At 37.1% G+C, this 22,749-nt stretch overlaps 1 protein-coding gene across 1 annotated transcript; it reads right to left on the bottom strand.

The window, feature by feature from the left end:
- Window positions 1-1,514: 1,514 nt before the first annotated feature.
- Window positions 1,515-17,337, bottom strand: LOC106072963 (uncharacterized). Its single transcript, XM_013233429.2, has 2 exons — window positions 17,200-17,337; window positions 1,515-4,048 (listed from the first exon to the last, which is right to left on the bottom strand). Exons 1-2 carry the CDS (start codon window positions 17,335-17,337, stop codon window positions 2,348-2,350), a joined length of 1,839 nt encoding a protein of 612 aa, XP_013088883.2. The 3' UTR covers window positions 1,515-2,347.
- Between the last annotated feature and the right edge of the window lie 5,412 nt (window positions 17,338-22,749).

Here is a 22,749-nt window from a genome sequence, read left to right as displayed (position 1 = left end):
GTAATAAAAGTTTTTTTTCAGTTGTGTTCAAAAAGAGGTTATTTCAAGTTTTGCAAAGTTAAAATATAATATACGCCTTCAGCGATTTAGTTGTCTACCAGCAGTTTGGTGCTACAAGTCAACGACCGTCCACATCAGATTGTAACAAAGGTTGACAAACTAATGGAAATGAATTATTATATACTGTATCATTTACTACAAATGTGTGTAAATTCTTAGAGAAAGTTGTTAAAATGTTTGTAATGAATTGTATAAAGCTAGAAACGTTGCAATTTGCCTACCAGAGAAATAAAAGTGTAGATGATGCGATCCTATTTAGTTAAAATATTGTGTCTACAAACACCTGGGATCACCCAGCACAACCTTGTTTCTCATTGAATACACATTTATATAGTAATACCTCAACGATGACGACCTAACGACCGTATCGAAGGGGCATGTTAGCATTGGTATACAAAGGAGAAACTTGATGATAAATTTGACCGTGGATTTAGAAAGCATAAGGTCCATGGCCAGGTGGTTGAGCAATGTGGGCTCCCATTGATGCGAAAGCTAAAGCAGAGTTGTACTCTCTGATATGGCGACCCAGCGATATAGATGTTTATTCACTGGACATCACAAACACATAGTAACAATGCCTGCTTTGGGCACAGCCTCTTCATAAGTTCTAGACTCGGGCGTAACTCCGTTATCATGTCTACATTCATCTCTAGGCTAGTTCTTAGCAGTGCACCTTTCGCAGAACGGGATGTCGGTGCGCAACACAGAGTGACAAAGGCACACACCTAAAGGCACATTCCTCGTTCCAAATGCTAGGACACATTTGTACAAAAGCTCCTTCTTCCCTAGCGCTATTAGAGCATGGAATGAGTTGCCTGAGCTAGCCAGAAAAACCAGCGACTTGGCGGAGTTTAGGTCATTGGTTAATATGCATGACTAAATGCATAACGCGTAAGACGTAATCATCTTCTTTTTTGAAGTAACGTCTGTATTATATAAGATAAGAAGATAAGACAAGTCAGAGTTACAACAATATTCTTAATGAAATAATGAAACCATTAGAGATAAGACCATACATACTATTATCGGGTGATAACCTTTTGACATAAAGATTCATAAGGTATGGATAAACAGAACATCATCAACACATATATAGTAAACACAGGAGCGCCCTAGCCTAGGGGGTTGTGATATTTTGTTTCTTTAAAAAAAAGGCGGTTCTCCTTGGCACTGTTGTCAGAGGTAAATGAAACAAAACAAGAAAAAAATTTAAAAATACTTTAATTGAAACTTTTCAATCATAAATATCAAAAGAAAATGACAATCAAGAAGAGAAGGAGAACAACAGTTTTTATACGTGGGGAGAACATTGAAATAGTAATACAACATTTTGAACACTCATTTGGGGGCCCCCCCTCAAGTGGGGGCTCGTGGAGATTTGCAAATTCTCCCCCCCCCCCATCCCACACTATAGATACGCCATTGTTAAATAACTTTACTTATCCTAAGAAAACATTTAAATAGTTGAAAAATGTAATTGAATAAAATTAGATTAAATCTTTGTTGGAGAGCAGTCAGCTTTTTTATTTTAATTTCAATCATAATGCATTACGAGACCTTGGGGTTTTATTTTCTATAACCGTTTCAAGCAAAAAAGAAAAAAAAATACATTAATGAAACAATCAAAGTACTCGTATGTGGTGTCACAATATATATTTTTATTCAAAAGAGTTAGCTTGCAACACAAAACAGGTTGTCAGCATGCTTTTAGTAACACGATGGTTGACTTCAATCCCCTCAATTATTCAAATGATATTTTGTGATATGCCGTCCAGCGGGAAATCTGCAAATATCTCTACTAAATCTAAAATCTAAAGCAACGCTTATTAACTTCAATAAATTGAAGCACATTTAAATTTACTCTTTTATTGCATAATTACGGTAATTCTGTTGACTACGCCATGTTGGCTCTAGACCTACATATCCAGCCAAATTTACATTTATTTTATTATACTTTGAAAATTTATAACGGTCTCACTAGAGTTTTCCCCGTGTGGCCAACGAGCTATGAATTCTTTTCTCGGCGATATACACCAACTGTAAAATTTCTAGGAAAATAAATTAGAGACATTTTTTTAAATCAGCTATCAAGGTTCCTGGATCCTGGCACCATAAAAGAGTGACTTGAATAGAAGTATTGTAAAAATACAACATTTTTATGTTGTTTGTTCATAATTTTCATTATTTCAAATGTTTGTACTTGATGTGGATTGTTGAGTTCGCTTTATACGTTCTTTTGTTTCCTGCTCTCTGATTGGCTGCTACTGCTTTGATTTGTGAGACCGATTCAAATGTTTGTACTTGATGTAGATTGTTGAGTTCGCTTTATATTGTTCTTTTGTTTCCTGCTCGCTGATTGGCTGCTACTGCTTTGATTTGTGAGACCGATACCCAGACGGTGCAGACCAAACAAGTCATAGTACATTTTGCCGATTCTTCTGTTAAATTTGAACGAGAAAAATATAAAAGCGCCTTGTAGGGTCATAAGTGGACAAGTCAAGAACTGGAGAACAATGTTATCCAGCCAGACCGCCACGGCTGCGACGATGCAGAAGACGCCCGTTAGAGTGGACAGCTTGACGTAAGTCATAACACCCTGGCCCCCTATCCCAGTTTCTGCCTTTTGTATTTTAGCGATCTGAAGCATGTCACGTAAGGTCAAGGTGAACAAAACTCCGTTGCTGAAGACCGTAGCGCATAGTGGAACAAGTAAGGTCAGTACAATCGTGAGAGCAGACGTACGTGTGTCCAGGAAACATATTGTGTCATCATAGCCTATCGACTGACCGGAAGTCAAAGCAGCGTTGAGGCATATGTTCGCAACCACAATGAGAAGCGGAACACCAAAGCCGTAAACGCAATACCGGATGTGTCCCCGCAGGTCTGAAATGACAACATTTCTAGGCGATGTGTATGAAGTGAACGCGAGAAACATGTGGATACAGCAGCCACTCATCCAGGCGAAAGAGGCCAACCAGCTAAAATGAAGAAATATTGCATGAAACATGCACAGTCTGAGCGGAAGTTGACCTTTGAGTCCAAACTCTACTGTAAGCAGCAGACTTACTTGCGCACTCAGCATAGATAAACACAGACACATATTATTTAACCCCGGAAGTGTTCTCAGAGATGAAAATAAAAAGTAAGTTACCACAGACACCACTAGACAAACGACTGATAACGAGATACCAACAATCTGGAAGTAATAGAGCGCTATAGTGGCAGAACTCTGAACTTCACGTCTTTTTATCAACATTTTAAACGTCTCCAAACAGATGTGAAGTTTTCCATTGACGACTGAAATATTAGGACCACCCACAACCTCGATGACACGCCCATCATAGTTAAATGACAGGTGAATGTCCAACAAATTAACTTTATCGCTGGAAATGTTTACAGCCACGTAAGGGCATAGCAACGTATAGGTCACGTCAATAAAGTCACAACAATCCGGCCATGACCTTTGATGAGACACTTCGTACCGTATATACTCTGGCATAGACTTGGTGTATCGTCTGGGTGATAGTTCCGAAAGCAGCGAAGAATTTCGAAATTCTTTCGTGTGGTGTTCTGTACCCAGCATAAAATTCAGTGTCATGTTAGACATTTTACCAGATGCTGAAGTAGACTTTGAAAATCTTGTCAATATCTGGATTAATTTAGCTTCGAATTCATCGCGGGTCTCTTTGTCGTCTGCAAGAATTTTAGCGACAATGGTATTAGAAACCAAAATGTCAGAACCGCTGGCGAGTGTCACTATGGTAACCTCATAGTCCATATTCATCCTGCTGGATACAGAAAGGAGCTGTTCGTACATAGCAGTGTTCAAGTCTGCAATATCTGATTCTGTCATCACGACCTTGTCTTGAGGCATTAATGTCAAGGTCAATTTGTAGGCAAGACCCCGGATGTCGCTTAGTGCGGTGGTACATTGCCCTTCCTTTGATGGAATTTTTCCAGATGTACAGCTGGCTGCTAAACAGTCTCCCTGAAATAATTACACATATACCTATAAGACACACTGACACATATAAAAAAAAATTTTCATACATGGCGTAAAAAATTGTAAATAGTAAAAAAAAAAAAAAAAAAAAAATAGCTAGTTTTTTTTAATGAAACCGGTGTACAAATAAAAAAAACAAAGTTTGTATTAGTTATGTTTTCTATGAGATATTTATCAAGTTTTTAGGCACTTTTTGACAGCTCTTCCGTTTGCTACACAAAATGATTTCAATACGAAGTAGGCATTTGACCAGGGGTTCTCAACCTGTGGGTCGCGACCCCCCCTTGGGGGTCGATTGACGATTTGCCAGGGGTCGCCTAAGACCATCGAAAAAATGGATTGTTATTGTCTATTCTTCTATTGCTGTGTGTGTGTGGGGGGGGGGGTCGCGGCAGAGTGAGGGATTGTTAAAAGGGGTCGCCGAGCTTAAAAGGTTGAGAACCGCTGCATTAGACTTTCACTCTTTGATTATAGACTGATTTAAAAACAAATGGTCAACTACCGATGACAAAGAACATTAGTATACTACGATTACTGCAATATATTGAGATATTGTTGAAATTGTAATTCAGTTCTTTTTTTTTTTTAAGTTTGCTAATTAACGTTCCATGTCATTGCTTATAGTGAAAATCTCCAGGAGTAATCTGACCTAACTGCTCTTTGTTTACGAATTCGATTTGACTTTGATTCTGCGCTGCTCAGAAAATGAGGTCGGATTATTACATGAATTTAAAATAATTAATTTATCAATGCATCTGTTTTCTATATGGCAAGAGTGTTTATCTTCAGCGGCGCAGATTAGGCCAGATCCGACCATCATATTTGAAAAGGGAGTCAACAAAAATACTAAATGTGACATTCATTATCTCCCGCCTTGACTACTGCAACGCCGTGCTAGCAGGTATACCCGATGACAAAATAGCCAAGCTGCAACGTATTCAGAATAACGCTGCACGAATGGTCTTAAGAAAAACAAGACGAGATTCATTGGCTTCCTGTGATAGCGAGAATCGACTACAAGGTGGCCACACTTCGTTATCCGTGCATCTACATTAAAGAAATGCCTTTGTACCTTAGCGAACAGGTTACTCCATATCAGTGGCGTCACGCGGGGGTGCAGGCGCACCGGGTGACACCTACAAGTAGGAAAAATGCAATTTTTGAAATGCAACTTTTAAAAAATTACTGCCTCGAATGTCTCTCACAGTTCAGTATTAACATGTTCCAACCTTTTTTAATTTGATACTTTTTGACTTGTGACCTTCCGATTTGGAGAAAAATAATGCGATATAGACGCCAAGAGTTTCTGAAGCTCAGAAATGTAGAAAAACGCTTGGCATTCGGGCCTTCGCCCCTAACAACTCTGATTGAGTTTAAGACGCTCCCCAAACTTCTTATCTGACCATTTGCTTGGCAAACGTAAACTTTTTTTGGTTCTAAAAGGTTGAGAAACACATTGATTCCATCTCCTGCCTGGTCTAACGGTTTGCACGCTGGACTGTCGTTCAGATTTATCGATGGTCCCAGGTTCAAACCCTGCCCGCTCCCATCCCCCGTCGTCCTGCGGGAGGTTTGGACTAGGGAGTAATTATCTTCAACTCTGAAGGAACATCCGAAACATGTCAAACATTTTTCCTCGCGCGCTATTCGACACATAGGGCTGCCAGCTCTCTCCACATTAATCGGTCTATGGCGACTTCCACAGCCACTTCCCAGCTGGTACCCACGGAATTCAGGACTTCTAAAAAGGTGTGACGCCCATGATAGACTCGCACGGCTTTGTTTTTGCATTCCTCTTTATTTCACGCTAAGTTTGACTTAATCTCAATCGACGTCCAGTCGCCACGTCCCTTAGACGGCCTACGCCTGTGAGGGAAAATATTTCTCTATCTCGGTATGTTATTCGTAGGCTCCTTCTCAGACATCACACTGCTCAGTCTCTTTTCAACCTTTCACGTCTCGAAGCGTAGTTGGCCGTTAAGCTCCTATTTAGACATCACTGCTCAGTCTCTTTTCAACCTTTCACGTCTCGAAGCGTAGTTGGCCGTTAAGCTCCTATTTAGACATCACTGCTCAGTCTCTTTTCAACCTTTCACGTCTCGAAGTGTAGGTAGCTGTTAAGCTCCTATTTAGACATCACTGCTCAGCCTCTTTTCAACCTTTCACGTCTCGAAGCGTAGGTAGCCGTTAAGCTCCTTCTCAGACATCACTGCTCAGTCTCTTTTCAACCTTTCACGTCTCGAAGCGTAGTTGGCCGTTAAGCTCCTATTTAGACATCACTGCTCAGTCTCTTTTCAACCTTTCACGTCTCGAAGAGTAGGTGGCCGTTAAGCTCCTTCTCAGACATCACTGCTCAGTCTCTTTTCAACCTTCCACGTCTCAAAGCGTAGTTGGCCGTTAAGCTCCTTCTCAGACATCACTGCTCAGTCTCTTTTCAACCTTTCACGTCTCGAAGCGTAGTTGGCCGTTAAGCTCCTTCTCAGACATCACTGCTCAGTCTCTTTCAACCTTCCACGTCTCGAAGCGTAGGTAGCCGTTAAGCTCCTTCTCAGACATCACTGCTCAGCCTCTTTTCAACCTTTCACGTCTCGAAGCGTAGTTGGCCGTTCCAACAATGATCGTATTGAGTAGTTGGATTCTAATCTCCAGTCTAATTGATTTGTTTGTTCAGATAGGTCGTACCTTTTGAAAGTCGGCTCCTGCTTGTCAGGCGGGGTTTCCGTTTGTTGCTCTAGGGGTAGGCATAAGTTTATTGCTTTCCGGATTCCCCCCCCCCCCACACCTGAATTGTGTAAACCAAAACAAAGAGTACTAGCATATAATATACGAAATAAATGAACAACGAATAAATGCGAATGAACTGAACCGTTACTGAATAAACGACAATTGTTTAACGCGAACAATGTTTAAAAATACATAATCTATATATATAATTCTCTTTTTTTCTCAAGAGTTTGGACGAGAAGACGTAAAGGAAAGATCACTCTCTTATTTCTGCGGATAGTCATCCAACGAGAAAAACAAGAGGAGGAGGGGGGGGGGGGAGAACATGTTTTCACAGCTCGCTACGGATGGCTGCGCGGTGGACTGTCAAACCCAGCCCGCTCCGTTCTCCTTCGTCCTGCGGGATGTTTGGACTATCGTCAACTCTGAAGGAACATCTGAAATACGTAAAACATTTAACAAGCACTAAATAGCAGCGCCGGACTTAACCATTGTGATCAAGAAGTCATGGAAAGAGAACAAGTAATCTACTATGTATATTTACACGTCACTAAGTAGCAGGGCCGACTTAACAATTGTTGGGCCCTATGAGAAACGGATTTCGGTCTGGGTAGGGAAGCGAATAATAAGTGAAATTTAAGAGTTTGTACTAGAAAATAAATTCGTCTATGCATCTTATTCATTCTTTACTACGTACAGAATTACTTTACGAGCCTTGCTTGTAGCAAAGTCATACAGTATATCATAATAATTCTGTTTCCTTCATAGATCACGCTCAATAGCAAGAATTACCAAATGTTTCATCTGCGAAATCCAACTCAGTTTGGTTTACGCCATGAGATCCCTAATGCAGCCTGTTTAATTTTTGTTATGACATCGTCGATGGCATCATGAAAGAGAAGGATAAGACACACCATTGTCTCACTCCTGTCTTAATTGTTGAACAACTTCGTTGTCCCACCGTTTGCTGAGACATAACAACTTGATTTGCTTTAGATGTGTCGCTCAATATGTTGCGAGATGTCTTGTTATCTTGCTATTTTGCAGAGTGATTCCGATGGACGCTATCAAACGCTTTTTTTTTTAAATCTTCAAACTGATCAAGATCCTTTGATGGCATTAGACCTTTGTTCGAAGATGTTTCTAAGGACGAAAATCTGTTTATCGCTTTATCTACGTTTTCGAAAGAATCTGAGAACAGTAGTAAAATGTAAAACCGTTTCCGCAAGGAGTTCAAATAATGTCTATATAAAATATTGTCAACTCAATGTTTCTAAATTCAATCATTTTACATTTATAATCTATCTAATAACTATTGATAAAATGTCTAAAACAACGACATTTTAAAATAAAAGCGTAAAACATTTTTCAGATGTAATCATCAATTAATTAAATGACAGTTTTAGGGTTCAACAAATAGAAACACTTTTTTTTTTTTTGTTTTTTTTTTTAGATGGGGAACATTTGGGAAGTTTTCCGCACTAAGGCGACACCGACCCTAGTGAAACCACTGTAATCACTAGCCAAATTCAAATTTATTTCTTGGTTTACTTTGAAAAATTATAACGGTTAAATTAGAGTTTTCCTAGCGTGGCCAACGAGCTAGTTATTCTTTTTCCAATGATATACAGCAACTGTCAAATTTCTAGGAAAATCTTTGCGAGATCCGTGTCCACCCTGAAGGTTTTCCACCCAAAAGTTTCCATGACGTTACGAGATGAATAGTAAAAATTTTGCTTATTGATTACTAAAAAAAACCTGTATACGAATAGTAAAGCAACAAAATTTTATTGTAGTCCTACTTTTCATAATACTTATGAGTTATGAACTAATCAGACCTGATACTCCTTCCTGGCCAGTTTTGAGATGCAGACGTTTATAATTTCAAAATAAATTGATTTCTTTACAGCCAAAAGCAACGCAATTGGTGGTATTCTAAAACGTAAGGCATAATAAACTTTGTGACTACTTGCTAGATATACGCCACTCATTGGATATTTGCTATCTTCAACTGTATTACTACAAAATAGCCTATTAGATCTATTACAGAGGAAACAAAAAATGTTGGCCATTCCTCCAGCCTGAAGGTATTTGCGTCTCGGCAAAGTCCGACACATTTGATCTTTCATTAAGTCTTGATTTGTACAAACATGTTTTAAGTTTTTATCACGTCTCTCAATGCACTCTTTGGGAGGTATTTTACTTGGTGGGGGGCTAAAAATTGTACCACATAGAGACGACTTGGCAGCAGCAAAGAAAAATTCAAATTCGTTAGTCAAATGATACAAGTTTTGATAATGTTCACATGAAATCTCAATAGTCCACGGACTTGCTGTCTTCACTGTTAAGTTATAGTTTTCGTAAGTAGTGCTGTCATTTATAACATATCCATTGCATATTGCACAGAATTTATTCGCGAACACAATACCATAATAAATGTCTGAATATGGTGTTATATCATCCAGCGTTCTTGTATTTGGAAGTTTGCATAACATCACTATATTTAATGCTGTGTCTGAAACTTTGTTTCTTGCAGACGAATATGTTGGATCACAATCAGAAATAGTGTAATATGCCTGATGATTAGAACTGTATGGGATAAGCCTACATTGAAATCTGTCAGGATTTGGTAAGTAATGTATGGTATGAAAAGAAGGTTCAACGTAAGAATTATTGACCAATGATGCACAGCACGTGTCGTATATAGAGCAGTTAGGATCACAGTCACATTGAAAACATGGCTCAACCGTTTCACAGTATTTATTGTGTATTTCCAGTTTGCTTTCAACGCAATATCTTCCACAATGTCTGACATGAAACGTCAGCCAACTCTCAGTTCTAGAATTCCATTGAAATCCCCAAACCACTTTCCTGGATAGAACTTCGAAAAAAAGAAAAATAGTTAGAAGTGACAGTATTTTCATTTTGAGAGTAAAACACATTGTATAGTTGCTGTTTATCTGTTTGTTTGTTATGCATTCAATGTTAGCACATTGTAACCAGCTTTATATATAGGGATGAACGGCATGTGCAGTGATATTTAAGGTTTAGCAAATTTTAATAAAACCAAATGAACGTGATTGGTCAAACATAGAAAGTGGCGCTACTGACGCAGTTAGTCATAAAACATTCACATGGATAGTTTTTAAGTTGATGTACAAATAAAAGAAAATTGGATTTTTCCCGTTGGACTGTGTAGGCCAGTATCTCTCCTCCCTGTGTCTCTCTCTTTCTCTCTCCCTCTGTCTCTTTCTCATTGCTAATCTCGTTCTAACTTGTCCACGTATCTCTTTTTCTTCCTCTCTCTTGCTCTCTTCGTCATTCAGTCAGTCTGAGTTTTTGTCTCTCTGTTTCTGGGAGCCAGCAGGGCGTGATTTGACCATGGTATGTGCTATGTCACCTTAATGAGATTTCTTTCTCTTCTTCCCCTCTCTTCTATCTCCATTTATATACCTCTCTCTCTCTCTCTCTGTCTCACTATATCTGCCTTTTTCTCTTTTTCTGTTTCTTTCTCTCTGTTTCTCTCTCTCTCTCTCTTTTCTCCTATGATGTCATTTAGGCGTGGCTCATTTGTTTGAAATATTTTTTTTACAGAATGGGCGTGAGCACTGGCATGTTCATGAATTCAATGACTTTATTCTACTGACTTTATTCTATTGACTTTATTCTAATAACTTTATTCTATTGACTTTATTCTTTTGACTTTATTCTATTGACTTTATTCTATTGACTTTATTCTATTGACTTTATTCTATTGACTTTATTCTATTGACTTTATTCTATTGACTTTATTCTAATGACTTTATTCTATTGACTTTATTCTAATGACTTTATTCTATTGACTTTATTCTATTGACTTTATTCTATTGACTTTATTCTATTGACTTTATTCTTTTGACTTTATTCTATTATCTTATCTTATATAATACAGACGTTACTTCAAAAAAGAAGATGATTACGTCCTACGCGTCATGCATTTAGTCATGCATATTAACCAATGACTTAAATTCTGCCAAGTCACTGGTTTTCCTGGCTAGCTCAGGCAACCCATTCCATGCTCTAATAGCACTAGGGAAGAAGGAGTATTTGTACAAATTTGTCCTAGCATATGGGACGAGGAATGTGCCTTTATCTTTGTGTCTTTCAGAGTATTTTATTAAATTTTGTTTTTGTATTTGAAGATTATGGTTCAGTGTTTTATGTATGATTGCTACTTTACTTTTGAGCCTTCTGTCCTGAAGGCTTTCTAAATTTAGTGATTTTACTAAAGGTGTTACTCTAGTCAAATGTGAATATTCGTTTGTTATGAATCGCACTGCTCTATTTTGTGTCTGTTCTAGTTTCTTAATGTTTTCTTGAGTTGAGGGGTCCCAAACAGAGGATGCATATTCTATTATTGGCCTAACCAAGGTTAAATAACATTTTAGTTTTATGTTCTTATTTGATTTATAGAAATTTCTTTTAATAAATCCTAATGCTTTGTTTGATTTTTTTGTAGTTTCATCAATATGTGGATTCCATGACAGTTTTTCATTTATTATAACACCTAGGTATTTTGCGTTTTTAGTCTGTGTTACTGGTTTGCCATGAATAAGATAAGTGGAATTAATTTGTTTTAGTTTTTTTGTTACTCTTAACAACTGACATTTTTCTGGGTGGAAAGACATGCTCCAATTTGATTCCCATTTCTGTAATTCATCTAATTCTCTTTGTAAAATATCTGTGTCTTGTGTTGTTTTTATTGTTCTATATATTATGCAATCGTCTGCAAATAATCTGACTTTTGTTCCTGAACTAATGCAATTTGGTAAATCATTTATGTAAATTAAAAATAGTAGTGGACCCAAGACTGTTCCTTGAGGTACACCTGAGTTTACTGTTATCGGTGTTGATTTAGAGCCATTTATTATTACAGTTTGTTCTCTCCCTATCAGAAAGTCTTTAATCCACTGATGCAGTGGACCATTAATGCCGAAATATTTTAATTTTTTAAGCAAACTATGGTGGTGAACTTTGTCAAAAGCCTTAGAAAAATCTAGTAAGATAGCATCTATTTGTTCACTATTATCTAAACCTTTTGAAAAATCATCAATTAGTCCTATTAGTTGTGTTTCACATGATCTATATTTCCTAAAGCCATGTTGGTATGGTGTGAGGACATTATGTTTGTCTAAGTGGTTTATGATGTTGCTACATATTATGTGTTCTAGGATTTTACATGTGATGCTGGTAAGTGATACTGGTCTGTAGTTTCCTGGGTCAGATTTTTCTCCTTTTTTAAATAGGGGGGGTGACATTAGCTTCTTTCCAGTCCTTTGGTACTCTGCCCTGGTTAAGTGAAGCCTGAAAGAGTATTTTGAACACTGGGGCTAGCTCATTACTTAGTTCTTTGAGTAATCTAGCTGGAATACCATCAGGTCCAGAAGCTTTATTTGGTTTGGTGTTGGCTAATAGTTTTTGAATTCCATTTTCTTGTACTACTATATCTTCTATGTTGTCTACTTGGTTCAAATTCAGTAATATGTCTTTGTCTCCTGGGGCTGAGAATGCTGATGCAAAGTATTTGTTTAGAATGTTTGCTTTAGTTTCATTATCATTATGTATTATGTTATGTTCATCTTTTAATGGCGCTACGCCTGTTGTTTCCATTTTCTTAGACTTAATGTATGACCATAGGTTTTTGTTGTTGTCTTTAGATATTACATTGTTTATGTATTCACTCTGCAGCTGTCTGCTTACTTTTTGGGTTAAGTGTTTAATTTTTATATACTTTTTGTAAACTCTTTCTGCATTAGTTTCTTTAAATTTTCTATATAGGTTTTCCTTCTGTTTACAAAGCTTCTTTAGTCTATTATTAAACCAGCATTTATTTATTTTGTTTGATGTGTATTTAGTTGGTATTTGATTTTCTATAATGCTTTTAAGATGGTTTTTAATAAAATTCCAGAGGTCATCGACTGGTTGGTTAATGTCTTTTTCTAATAAGAATGTTTGTTGAAAGTTTAATGCAGCTTGGTGTAGTTGTGTTAGGTTACATTTATTCCAGAGTAAGATTTTTCTTTTGGGTTTTGTATTGGCTACTGCTTTTATCTGACTGTGTATTTTTATGATCTCATGGTCTGATAGACCAGGGATAATATCATAATCAACTACTAATCCAGGTCTGTTGGTTAAGAAGAGATCTAATGTGTTGTTTAATCTAGTTGGCTTTTTAATGATTTGATCTAAACTTAGGTTGTGTAAAGTTTCTATGAAAAGCTCATTTATGTCCTTAAGGTTTTGGTGTTTATCTATGGTTAGTGTTTTCCAATTTATATCAGGTAGGTTGAAATCGCCCATAATCCAAAAAACTGCATTTTTATTTGTCTCTTTAAGTGTCGTAATCTGATTACATAGTTCCTGCATGTATTCTAAACTAGAATTTGGTGGTCTGTAAATGCTGCCTATTATTAGGGACGTTGAGGTGGTATTAATTTTACAAAATGTTGATTCTATATTTTTTGAGTTAGGTAAGGTAATTTCTTCTGCTATAAGAGTGTTTTTTATTGCTAAAAGAACTCCTCCATGATTATCAGCCCTATCTTTTCTAAAAATTTCATAATTACTATTGAAAATTTCTGCATTATAAATTTCAGGATGTAGCCAAGTTTCTGTGCCTGCAATTATGTCTGGTTTCTCACATTCTAATAAAATTTCTAAGTCTGCTGTTTTGTTCCTAATGCTTTGAAAATTTATTACTAAGGTTTTAAGGTATTTTGGTGTTACTTTATTCTATTGACTTTATTCTATTGACTTTATTCTATTGACTTTATTCTATTGACTTTATTCTAATGACTTTATTCTATTGACTTTATTCTAATGACTTTATTCTATTGACTTTATTCTATTGACTTTATTCTATTGACTTTATTCTATTGATGTATGTCTAATATTTCAGCGCATCGCAATCAACTTCACGCTAACATTTAATACCACCGAAATCAGTTGTGGCATTGCAAGTGCATTTTTAAACATAAGATTATGCCTGTCTTTGATTATTCGACTATTAAACCACACGCAGTCTGTATTTCTATTTGATGTTCATGAAAATGGGGGAGAGGGCGCCAATAATGTACCTTACCCCGGGCGCACGTTTTGCTCACACGCCTCTGGTTGTCTGTCATTTAACACTCTCTCATCTAACACCACTTTGGAAGCCGATTTTGTTTTAGTCATTACTTTTTCTAATTTCACTGTCTCGTTCAACCTTGATTTTTTTTTCTGAGCTGACTTTTGTAATATAATTAATAAGGCTTGTCTATGAGTCCGAAGATTAATGAGGAATGCAGTATTTCCCGTGGATACGCAGCCCCAGCTGTGACCTAGATATTTTGCCGCAATGTAATACAATGGATAAGAAAACGGTATATCTTGTACTACCTAGTCCAATGCTTTACAACCTTCATGTTTTCCCTTCTTCATAAACACTACTGGTTTAAGGAAATAGCAATATCTCTATATGTTAACACATAAGGCTCTGAGCGGTAAAGCGCTTGGTTTCTGTTAAAGACTGAGATTTTTACTTTCGGGATCTTTGGGCGCCTTCGAGTCCACCCAGCTCTTATTGGCACCTGACAACATTAATTGGGGAAAAGTAAAGGCGTTTGGTCATTGTGATGGCCACATGACACCCTCGTTAACCGTAGGCCACAGAAACAGATTACCTTTACATCACCTGCCATATAGATCACAAGGGGAAGTCTATCTTTTTTAAACACACAAAAGTCAATGCGATGTCAATGGAAATCTCTAGAATTTGTAGCGTGTCATAATCCATGACAAAGAGACTTTTAAAATTTGAAAAGATAGATCCAGTTTTGAGATGCCAAGTCAAAATACAGCTCGATATAAATAGTTTTAACCATTGGATCCCCGCCCATTGTGGTCTGGTTGCTCACGACAGAGCCGACCTTTTAGCGAAAACCGCGGTCTAGACGGCATTCGTGCACGATGAACCGTGTACTTACCAAAGTGTTCGATCCAGGGCCTACAAGTACTGGCACTTTGGTACGACAGATGGGACACTTCCGATAAAGGCCGTGAGCTTTATAGACACCTGAGTAGACCAGACCGAAAGGAATGCGTGGTGGCAGCTTAATCGTGCGGAACAGGCAGTCCTAGCCCAGTTCCGAGTCGGTCACTGTCCAATAGATGCTTACTTCGGACTGTTTCGAAAACATTACTGCACACTGTGTCGCCACTGCATAGAGGACGTAGAAACAATGGACCACATTCTGTAAATTTTTCGCGTTCTGCATGAAGGAAGATTGGGACAAATATTTGAGAGAGAAAGAACTGGTTCGTATGCGGCTTTAGGGCTGTCCTTGTACGGGGACAAGGCGACCTTAAAACTCACTGCCCGCTTCCTTTCACGTGCTCTAAGGGAGTCATCTTAGCATGGTTCATTAATGGGGGGTTCTATTCCGATCACTGCTAGTCGATGTTGCCTTGTCGTGGTCAGTGGTTTGAGTCCTCTTTGAGACTTTTCTATGTTTCTCCATATATTCTTCACCTCTCGATAAACTTTGTACCTTAGTGCTGCTATTATTATCTTATCTTATATGATACAGACGTTGCTTCAAAAAAGAAGAAGATTACGTCCTACGCGTCATGCATTTAGTCATGCATATTAACCAATGACTTAAACTCTGCCAAGTCACTGGTTTTCCTGGCTAGCTCAGGCAACCCATTCCATGCTCTAATAGCACTAAGGAAGAAGGAGTATTTGTACAAATTTGTCCTAGCATATGGGACGAGGAATGTGCCTTTATCTTTGTGTCTTTCAGAGTATTTCATTACATTTTGTTTTTGTATTTGAAGATTATGGTTCAGTGTTTTATGTATGATTGCTACTTTACTTTTGAGCCTTCTGTTCTGAAGGCTTTCTAAATTTCGTGATTTTACTAAAGGTGTTACTCTAGTCAAATATGAATATTCGTTTGTCATGAATCTCAGTGTTCTAGTTTGTGTCTGTTCCAGTTTCTTAATGTTTTCTTGAGTTGAGGGGTCTCAAACAGAGGATGCATATTCTATTAATGGCTTAACCAAGGTTAAATAACATTTTAGTTTTATGTTCTGATTTGATTATAGAATTTTTTTTTAATTTTTTTTTATAATTATATGTTAAATGTCATTTTATTCATAATTTGTTTCAGTACAAAAAGCTTCAATTTCCATTTATGTTCAAGTAGCGTTATTAGCTGGCTTTCGTTTATTCTCGGTAACCTAACGCATTCTGAGTTGGTCTTTACAAAGTTTACATAAACCCACTCTGTCTGTCTGTCTGTCTGTACACGTTATTTCTCCCACACCCAATCTCGCATCAAGCTGAAACTTCGCACATTATTTCTTTTACCTGACAACACAAGATGAACCAATTCGTTAATGAACTATTTTTTGTTATCGTACAAGACTAAGAGATATTACTACCCTGATATGGTGGTATAAGCTGAATAAGAACCCTTTAAACTATGTAGTGTCAAATAGGTGGCCGCTTTAAATTTGAAACTAACAATAGATAACTATGAAACCTTCTATTTGCATAAGTACTTCCTTATCACAGTGGTTAGTATGTTGGCTTGATAAGGCCTGCATAGACTTGAACCCTCGAGTTCGAGTTTAGGTCGTTCCAACTTTTTAAAAAATATTAAATACATTTTAAAACTTTACCCAGATATCCTCCTTTTTCTCAACCCAGTCCTTTCCCAAATGGTATAGACAAGTGATAGGATCGTAGCGCATTGAGAAAGCTAAAAGCATGACATTGCGCTAAACAAAAACATATGACTAGATGCATGGCGCGTAGGACGTAATCGTCTTCATTCTTTAAGTAACGTCTTACATAAGATAAGATAATTGACGAATTGTTTTATCTATTAATACGTTGTTGTTTCTTCGATATTATTATGGTTTTCGGTTTACACACATCAATGGCGTTTTGCTATTGTTGTGACACGGTTCCTATGTGTTGTGTGGTCATCCGTGACACACGGTCAAGTGTTGGGTACCTGGGAGTTAAGGGACTTGCGGGAAGTGACGAGTGTGTTGTAAACCAAGAAGAAGGAAGTCATCTATTGGAGTTGTTCTGTATATAATGTTAGCCTTGTATACATGTTACGTTGAAATGCTTCACAGTTAAAGGCACTTTATACTTAAAGGGACTTTTTTTTTCCACAACTATGAATGGCATTATACTATGAATGAATTACAAAACTTTCATTAAGTTGCGAAACACCTCTGAAATAGCGACTTGGCATACTGATAATTAAAAAACATGTATAACTAATAAAGTGACATAATGTTATTGTATTCATACTTTTCATAATAATATACTAATACTTTTTTAAAAAAATCAGTCTATTCAGACATACAACCTGATAATCCATCCATTCCAGCTCTGCGGTGCAGTGGTCGATAGCTTCAAAATCAATTATTTTCTTCATAGCCAAGAGCAGCGCAATTGGTGGTATTCTATAACTTGGGTTACCTGAAGGACCATGGGGACCAGACATTCCCTCATCATTAGATTTTAGAATACACGGTAGATCATTGAAGCCATCACAGAGAGAACAAAAAATGTTGGCTCTTGGACCATCGCGAAGGTATTTGCGTCTTGGCAAATTCTGACACAATTGATTTTCCACTGAGCCTTGATTTGTACAAACATAGTTTGATATTTTACTACGAGTACATTTTTTGGGAAGTATTTTGCTTTGTGGGGGATCAAATGTTATCTTACATATGGGCGATTTCGCAGCAGCAAAGAAAAATTCATATTCATTCGTGAAATGATAGAGTCTTTGATAATGTTCACACAAAATCTCAATAGTCCACGGACTTGCTATCTTCAGTGTTATATTACTAGTATCGTAAGTAGGGTTGTCATTTATAAGATATCCGTTGCACATTGCACAGAATTTATTCGAATACACAATACCATAATAAATGTCTGAATATGGAGTTATATCATCCAATGTTCCTGTATTCGGGTTTGCACACTATTGCGACATACTCCACATTGTTTTGGAGATTTTTTTGCTTGAAGGTACAAATGTTGAATCACAGTCAGAAATAATATAATATGCTCTCTTCTTGGAATCGTGTTGGATACGTTGACATAGGAATCTGTCAGGATTTGGCAAGTGCTCTACTGCATGACAAGAAGGTTCTTCATAAGAATTGTTGACCAACAGTGGACAGCATGTGTCGTATATAAAGCAGACAGGATCACAGTCACATTTGAAACATCGCGGAAACGTTTCACAGACTTTATTAATTTTTTGTAGCTTACTACCGACATGACTGATCCAAACTAACTGATACAATAACACTTCATATAATCTTTCTTTTTTTTTATATTGCATATGTTTTTCTTGTTTTATAGCTCTTTTATGGCGCGTAGGACGTCGTAACCATCTTCTTTTTTGAAGTAACGTCTGTATTATAATAGATAAGATAAGATATAGCGCAACCTTCAAGCTTATATCAAGCTTTTATCAAACTTCCATCATGCTCAGTGCACTATGGTCCAACGTCTTGTAGACCTGTGGGGAGAGGAGGTCTCCGTGCTGCCCTTTATGCGCTCAGAACACTCTGATCGAGTTGGCATTCGAGCTCGAGTGTGACCTCCGTGACCCTTGACTATGTCGAAGGTGTCGGCTCGAGTCCCCAGGATAGGTTGGCAGGTTTTTTTCCACTCAGTCAGACATCAAACAAAATATTGATTTGGGTAGAATTATCTTGCATCATTCACACTGCATGGCCACCAACCAATCGCTAACCTCTTCCACCATTCACCTTAGAACTATAAGGATTTAAACCTACGACGTACGCTGCTCTATCCACTGAGCTATCTAGTCGTGAGAAATTTTAGCTGAAATAAATTATTTTAATTTCTTTTTTTTTTTAATTAGCATTTGACTTGTGCTTAGTGGCCCCTTTCCAATTTTGTATTGAAATTGTGACCTACTAGCTGACATTGATGTAGAAACAGCTCTCGTTTTTTTTTTAAACTGTTGTAGACTATGTAAAAGTTTCGTAACAGATTATTCGTCAGCAACAATCATTAATTTGCATTCGATTTAACACAATCATTCTAGAGATTTTTAAGTGCGGAAAACGAAATGGCCCTGACCTTCAGAACTCTGATCACGTGTCACAATTACAGTCCATGCATTCACGGAACTTGCAGTCCGCCATGAGTTCATTATTCGTAATCGGAGATGATGAATTCACTGTTCCAAGTCAGAGTGATTTCAAAGGAAGCGAATCAATTATGACTCATTTATTTATATCAAGTTCCGCTCTGATACGTTTCGGATTTCAATCTGGTGTTCATGAATCATTCTGAAATTGTAATACTCAGTCAAATGATGAATGAATTACAGAAATAGGAATCAAATTGGAGCATGTCTTTCCACCCAGAAAAATGTCAGTTGTTAAGAGTAACAAAAAACTAAAACAAATTAATTCCACTTATCTTATTCATGGCAAGCCAGTAACACAGACTAAAAACGCAAAATACCTAGGTGTTATAATAAATGAAAAACTGTCATGGAATCCACATATTGATGAAACTACAAAAAAAAAATCAAACAAAGCATTAGGATTTATTAAAAGAAATTTCTATAAATCAAATAAGAACCTAAAACTAAAATGTTATTTAATCTTGGTTAGGCCGATAATAGAATATGCATCCTCCGTTTGGGACCCCTCAACTCAAGAAAACATTAAGAAACTGGAACAGACACAAAATAGAGCAGTGAGATTCATAACAAGGGAATATTCACATTTGACTAGAGTAACACCTTTAGTAAAATCACTAAATTTAGAAAGCCTTCAGGACAGAAGGCTCAAAAGTAAAGTAGCAATCATACATAAAACACTGAACCATAATCTTCAAATACAAAAACAAAATTTAATAAAATACTCTGAAAGACACAAAGATAAAGGCACATTCCTCGTCCCATATGCTAGGACAAATTTGTACAAATACTCCTTCTTCCATAGTGCTATTAGAGCATGGAATGGGTTGCCTGAGCTAGCCAGGAAAACCAGTGACTTGTCAGAGTTTAAGTCATTGGTTAATATGCATGACTTAATGCATGACGCGTAGGACGTAATCATCTTCTTTTTTGAAGTAACGTCTGTATTATATAAGATAAGATAGGATAATGCTAAATTTGTAAGGATTTTTTTAAAGTAAAATTTTAACGTACGGAAGTCAACGTAAATCCATAAATAGCATTTTTTTGTGTGTTGTATCCGGTGTAAAGAATACGGAAATATAAAACTAAGACTAGGGCTACGACTAAGACTACTTTATTGATTCTTATTGAAATTTGTTGTGACGACAAGGACCCTTTTCTCATATAAAGACAACACAACAGAAACATACACATAAATACAACAGACACAACATGAAGAGTTCATTCAGCGACTGCAGACACGCATCTTGGTCCTTTTCATGTTTTTTGATCAACGAATGGCGTCGATATAGTCTGACCAAGTAAGGAACGACTGGGTTATAGTCAGGGCCGGTCCTACATATTGTGGAGCCCATTGCGAAACGGATTGCGCGGGGCCCATTCTGGGTAGGCTTAAGGATAAGTGAAAATTAAGATTTGTATTAAGAAAATGAATTTATCTTTGCATATTATTCATACTTTACTAAGTACAAAATCACTGTCAAATTAACTTTACGAGTGAGCCATCTACAGCAGATAGTAGTTTTCCAACAAAAAGCCGATAAACATTCAGATCTTCCATTTAGATTTACTATCGACTAGCTAAATATCGCTTTTATTTTTTTAAGAGGTCAAAATACATTTAGATCTATATTTGTATGTCAGTGACTATTAAAGAAATTAAGTAATCGAACTTCTTGTTTTTTTTTTTAATTCGCCTTATTATTACATTTTTATTACAATGCCTTTTATTTTAATTGCGAGTAGGATTGGCGATTTCCATATTGAAATGAAATCCCAAAATGACAATTTAGTCTGTTTTTAAGGAGATTTGCATGAGTTTTCAGAAGATTTTAATAATTTCAGATTTTCCTGACTTTTTCGTATATTTTACAATTTCAGGAGAATTTCAGAAACACTTTAATAATAAGTTAAAATTTAACTTAAAATGATTTAATTTAATAATTTACACCTAAATTTTGCGCGGGGCCTATGAAAGTGCGGGGCCCACTGCGGCCGCTTAGGTTGACTGGATCCTATAATTTTATCAATAAATTTAACAATATTGTAAGAAATATATAATGTAATACTTGTAATAAAATATGTTTGCATTATATTGTAACGAGTCTCACTTCTCGGGCTCTCTGCAGCTGCACCGCACGACACTGCCAACTCAAAGACAACTCAGGGCTCCAAAATAACGTAAATGTTTAATGTCCAATAAATCACAGTCCAAATGAGACAATACTGTACAATCGGCAACACCTAGCACTGACTGTACAACTGTTCTGTCGTAGATATCTGAACCGTTGTATCAACTCTGTTGTAGCAAGGACTCTACTGGCATCACTGTACCCTGTTGAACTCTGTTGTAACGTACTAATCGTAGATCGGGAAGGTATGACGTTCTAGAACCGGACGTAACATCGCTCGACCCTTCTGGGTGGTCACCCGTCTATATTTGACGTAATGGGCCTGAGTATTTTTCACTTTAAATGTTTCTTGAAATTTCGCCAGTCATCGCAGTTGATCGTCTCGCCTCGTCACAGTTGACCGCTCATATAGCGCCCATTTGTGTGACCACCAGGTTTATAACAATATTTCCATTCCTTTTTTTCAAATAACTATTCAATAGCTTAATTGTCATTTTATGCAATTATATAAAGCAAAAAAAAAATTAATTCATAAAACAGAGATAGAATATATCACATCTATTACAATGTTACTAAAGATAAAATGAGTAAACTTTAAAATCAATATGTTTTGGAAATGTTTAAAGGTGGCGCAAAGCACTTTGGATAAATGTCAGCCACAGCTAGCGTCTCCAGTATGACCATAGCATTTTGATCTCAAGCACACAGCAGAAAATCTTGACAAACATTTCAGTTTGAGTTACATAGTTGTTGCCCCTTCGTACCTTTCCAACGAGGAAGAATAAGAGTTGGACAGCAGTTTTTACAAAGCATATATCAACTCACTCTGTCTGGTAAAAAGTTTGTACCCGTTATTTCTCCCACACCCAATCTCGGATCAAGCTGAAATTTTGCACAATGATTTGTTTTACCTGACAACACAAGAATCTTTTTTTTAATTAGCAATTACTTAATTAACCAATGGTAATTAGTTATTTTGTTTGGTATGTCGAACAAGGGAAAGAAATTGTACTTGACTGTATTGGCCTCCTTCAGTAGTAGGACGACTATGGTTCATCTCGAACACTTTTTATAGGGCTGTGGAGCCCTATTTTGGAGAGACTACGGTCCACATATATTGCAGATCAAGGTGGCCTTCGCTTTGGTGGTATAAGCTTAATTAGTCCACTTTATAGTTCGCCGCTCTAAATTGAAACAATCAATATATATGATCACTAGTATAAAATACCTCGCTAACAGAGTGGTTAGCACGTCCACCCGAGGAGGCGTGAGTCGCGAGTTCGAATTCAGGTCGTTGCAATTTTTTTGTGGGAAGCGTGGTCGAGAGGCCAAGTGCGCTTGAACTTGGCTTGGCTTGGTTACCTTGAAGGGGGCTCGAGGTTCGACACCCGACTCGGGCAGAGTGTCTAAAGGCAGCACGGAAAACCAACTCCTAGATACCCCCTCCCCCACACTGGTCCACAAATGAGATTAGACCAAAAGCGCTCTGAGCATGCTATAAGCATGAAAGTAGCGCTATATAAAAGCTATAATAATAATAATAAATGCTTTTAAAAATCAATGACGGTAAAGTCCTTTTCTTCCC

Source organism: Biomphalaria glabrata, chromosome 1, assembly GCF_947242115.1.
Source record: "Biomphalaria glabrata chromosome 1, xgBioGlab47.1, whole genome shotgun sequence".
NCBI classification, from domain to species: Eukaryota; Metazoa; Mollusca; class Gastropoda; family Planorbidae; genus Biomphalaria; species Biomphalaria glabrata.
Note: the sequence above shows the minus strand (reverse complement) of the source record. Positions and strands in the feature narration are given on the sequence as shown.

Bases quoted from the DNA above. Each gene is read 5' to 3' on its own strand.
- LOC106072963 (XM_013233429.2), bottom strand. From the start codon at position 17,337: ATGTCTGGTCCCCATGGTCCTTCAGGTAACCCAAGTTATAGAATACCA. The intron at 4,049-17,199 runs GTTGTATGTCTG...TAATTATTTCAG, and splicing joins TGGAATGGATGGATTATCAG to GGAGACTGTTTAGCAGCCAG.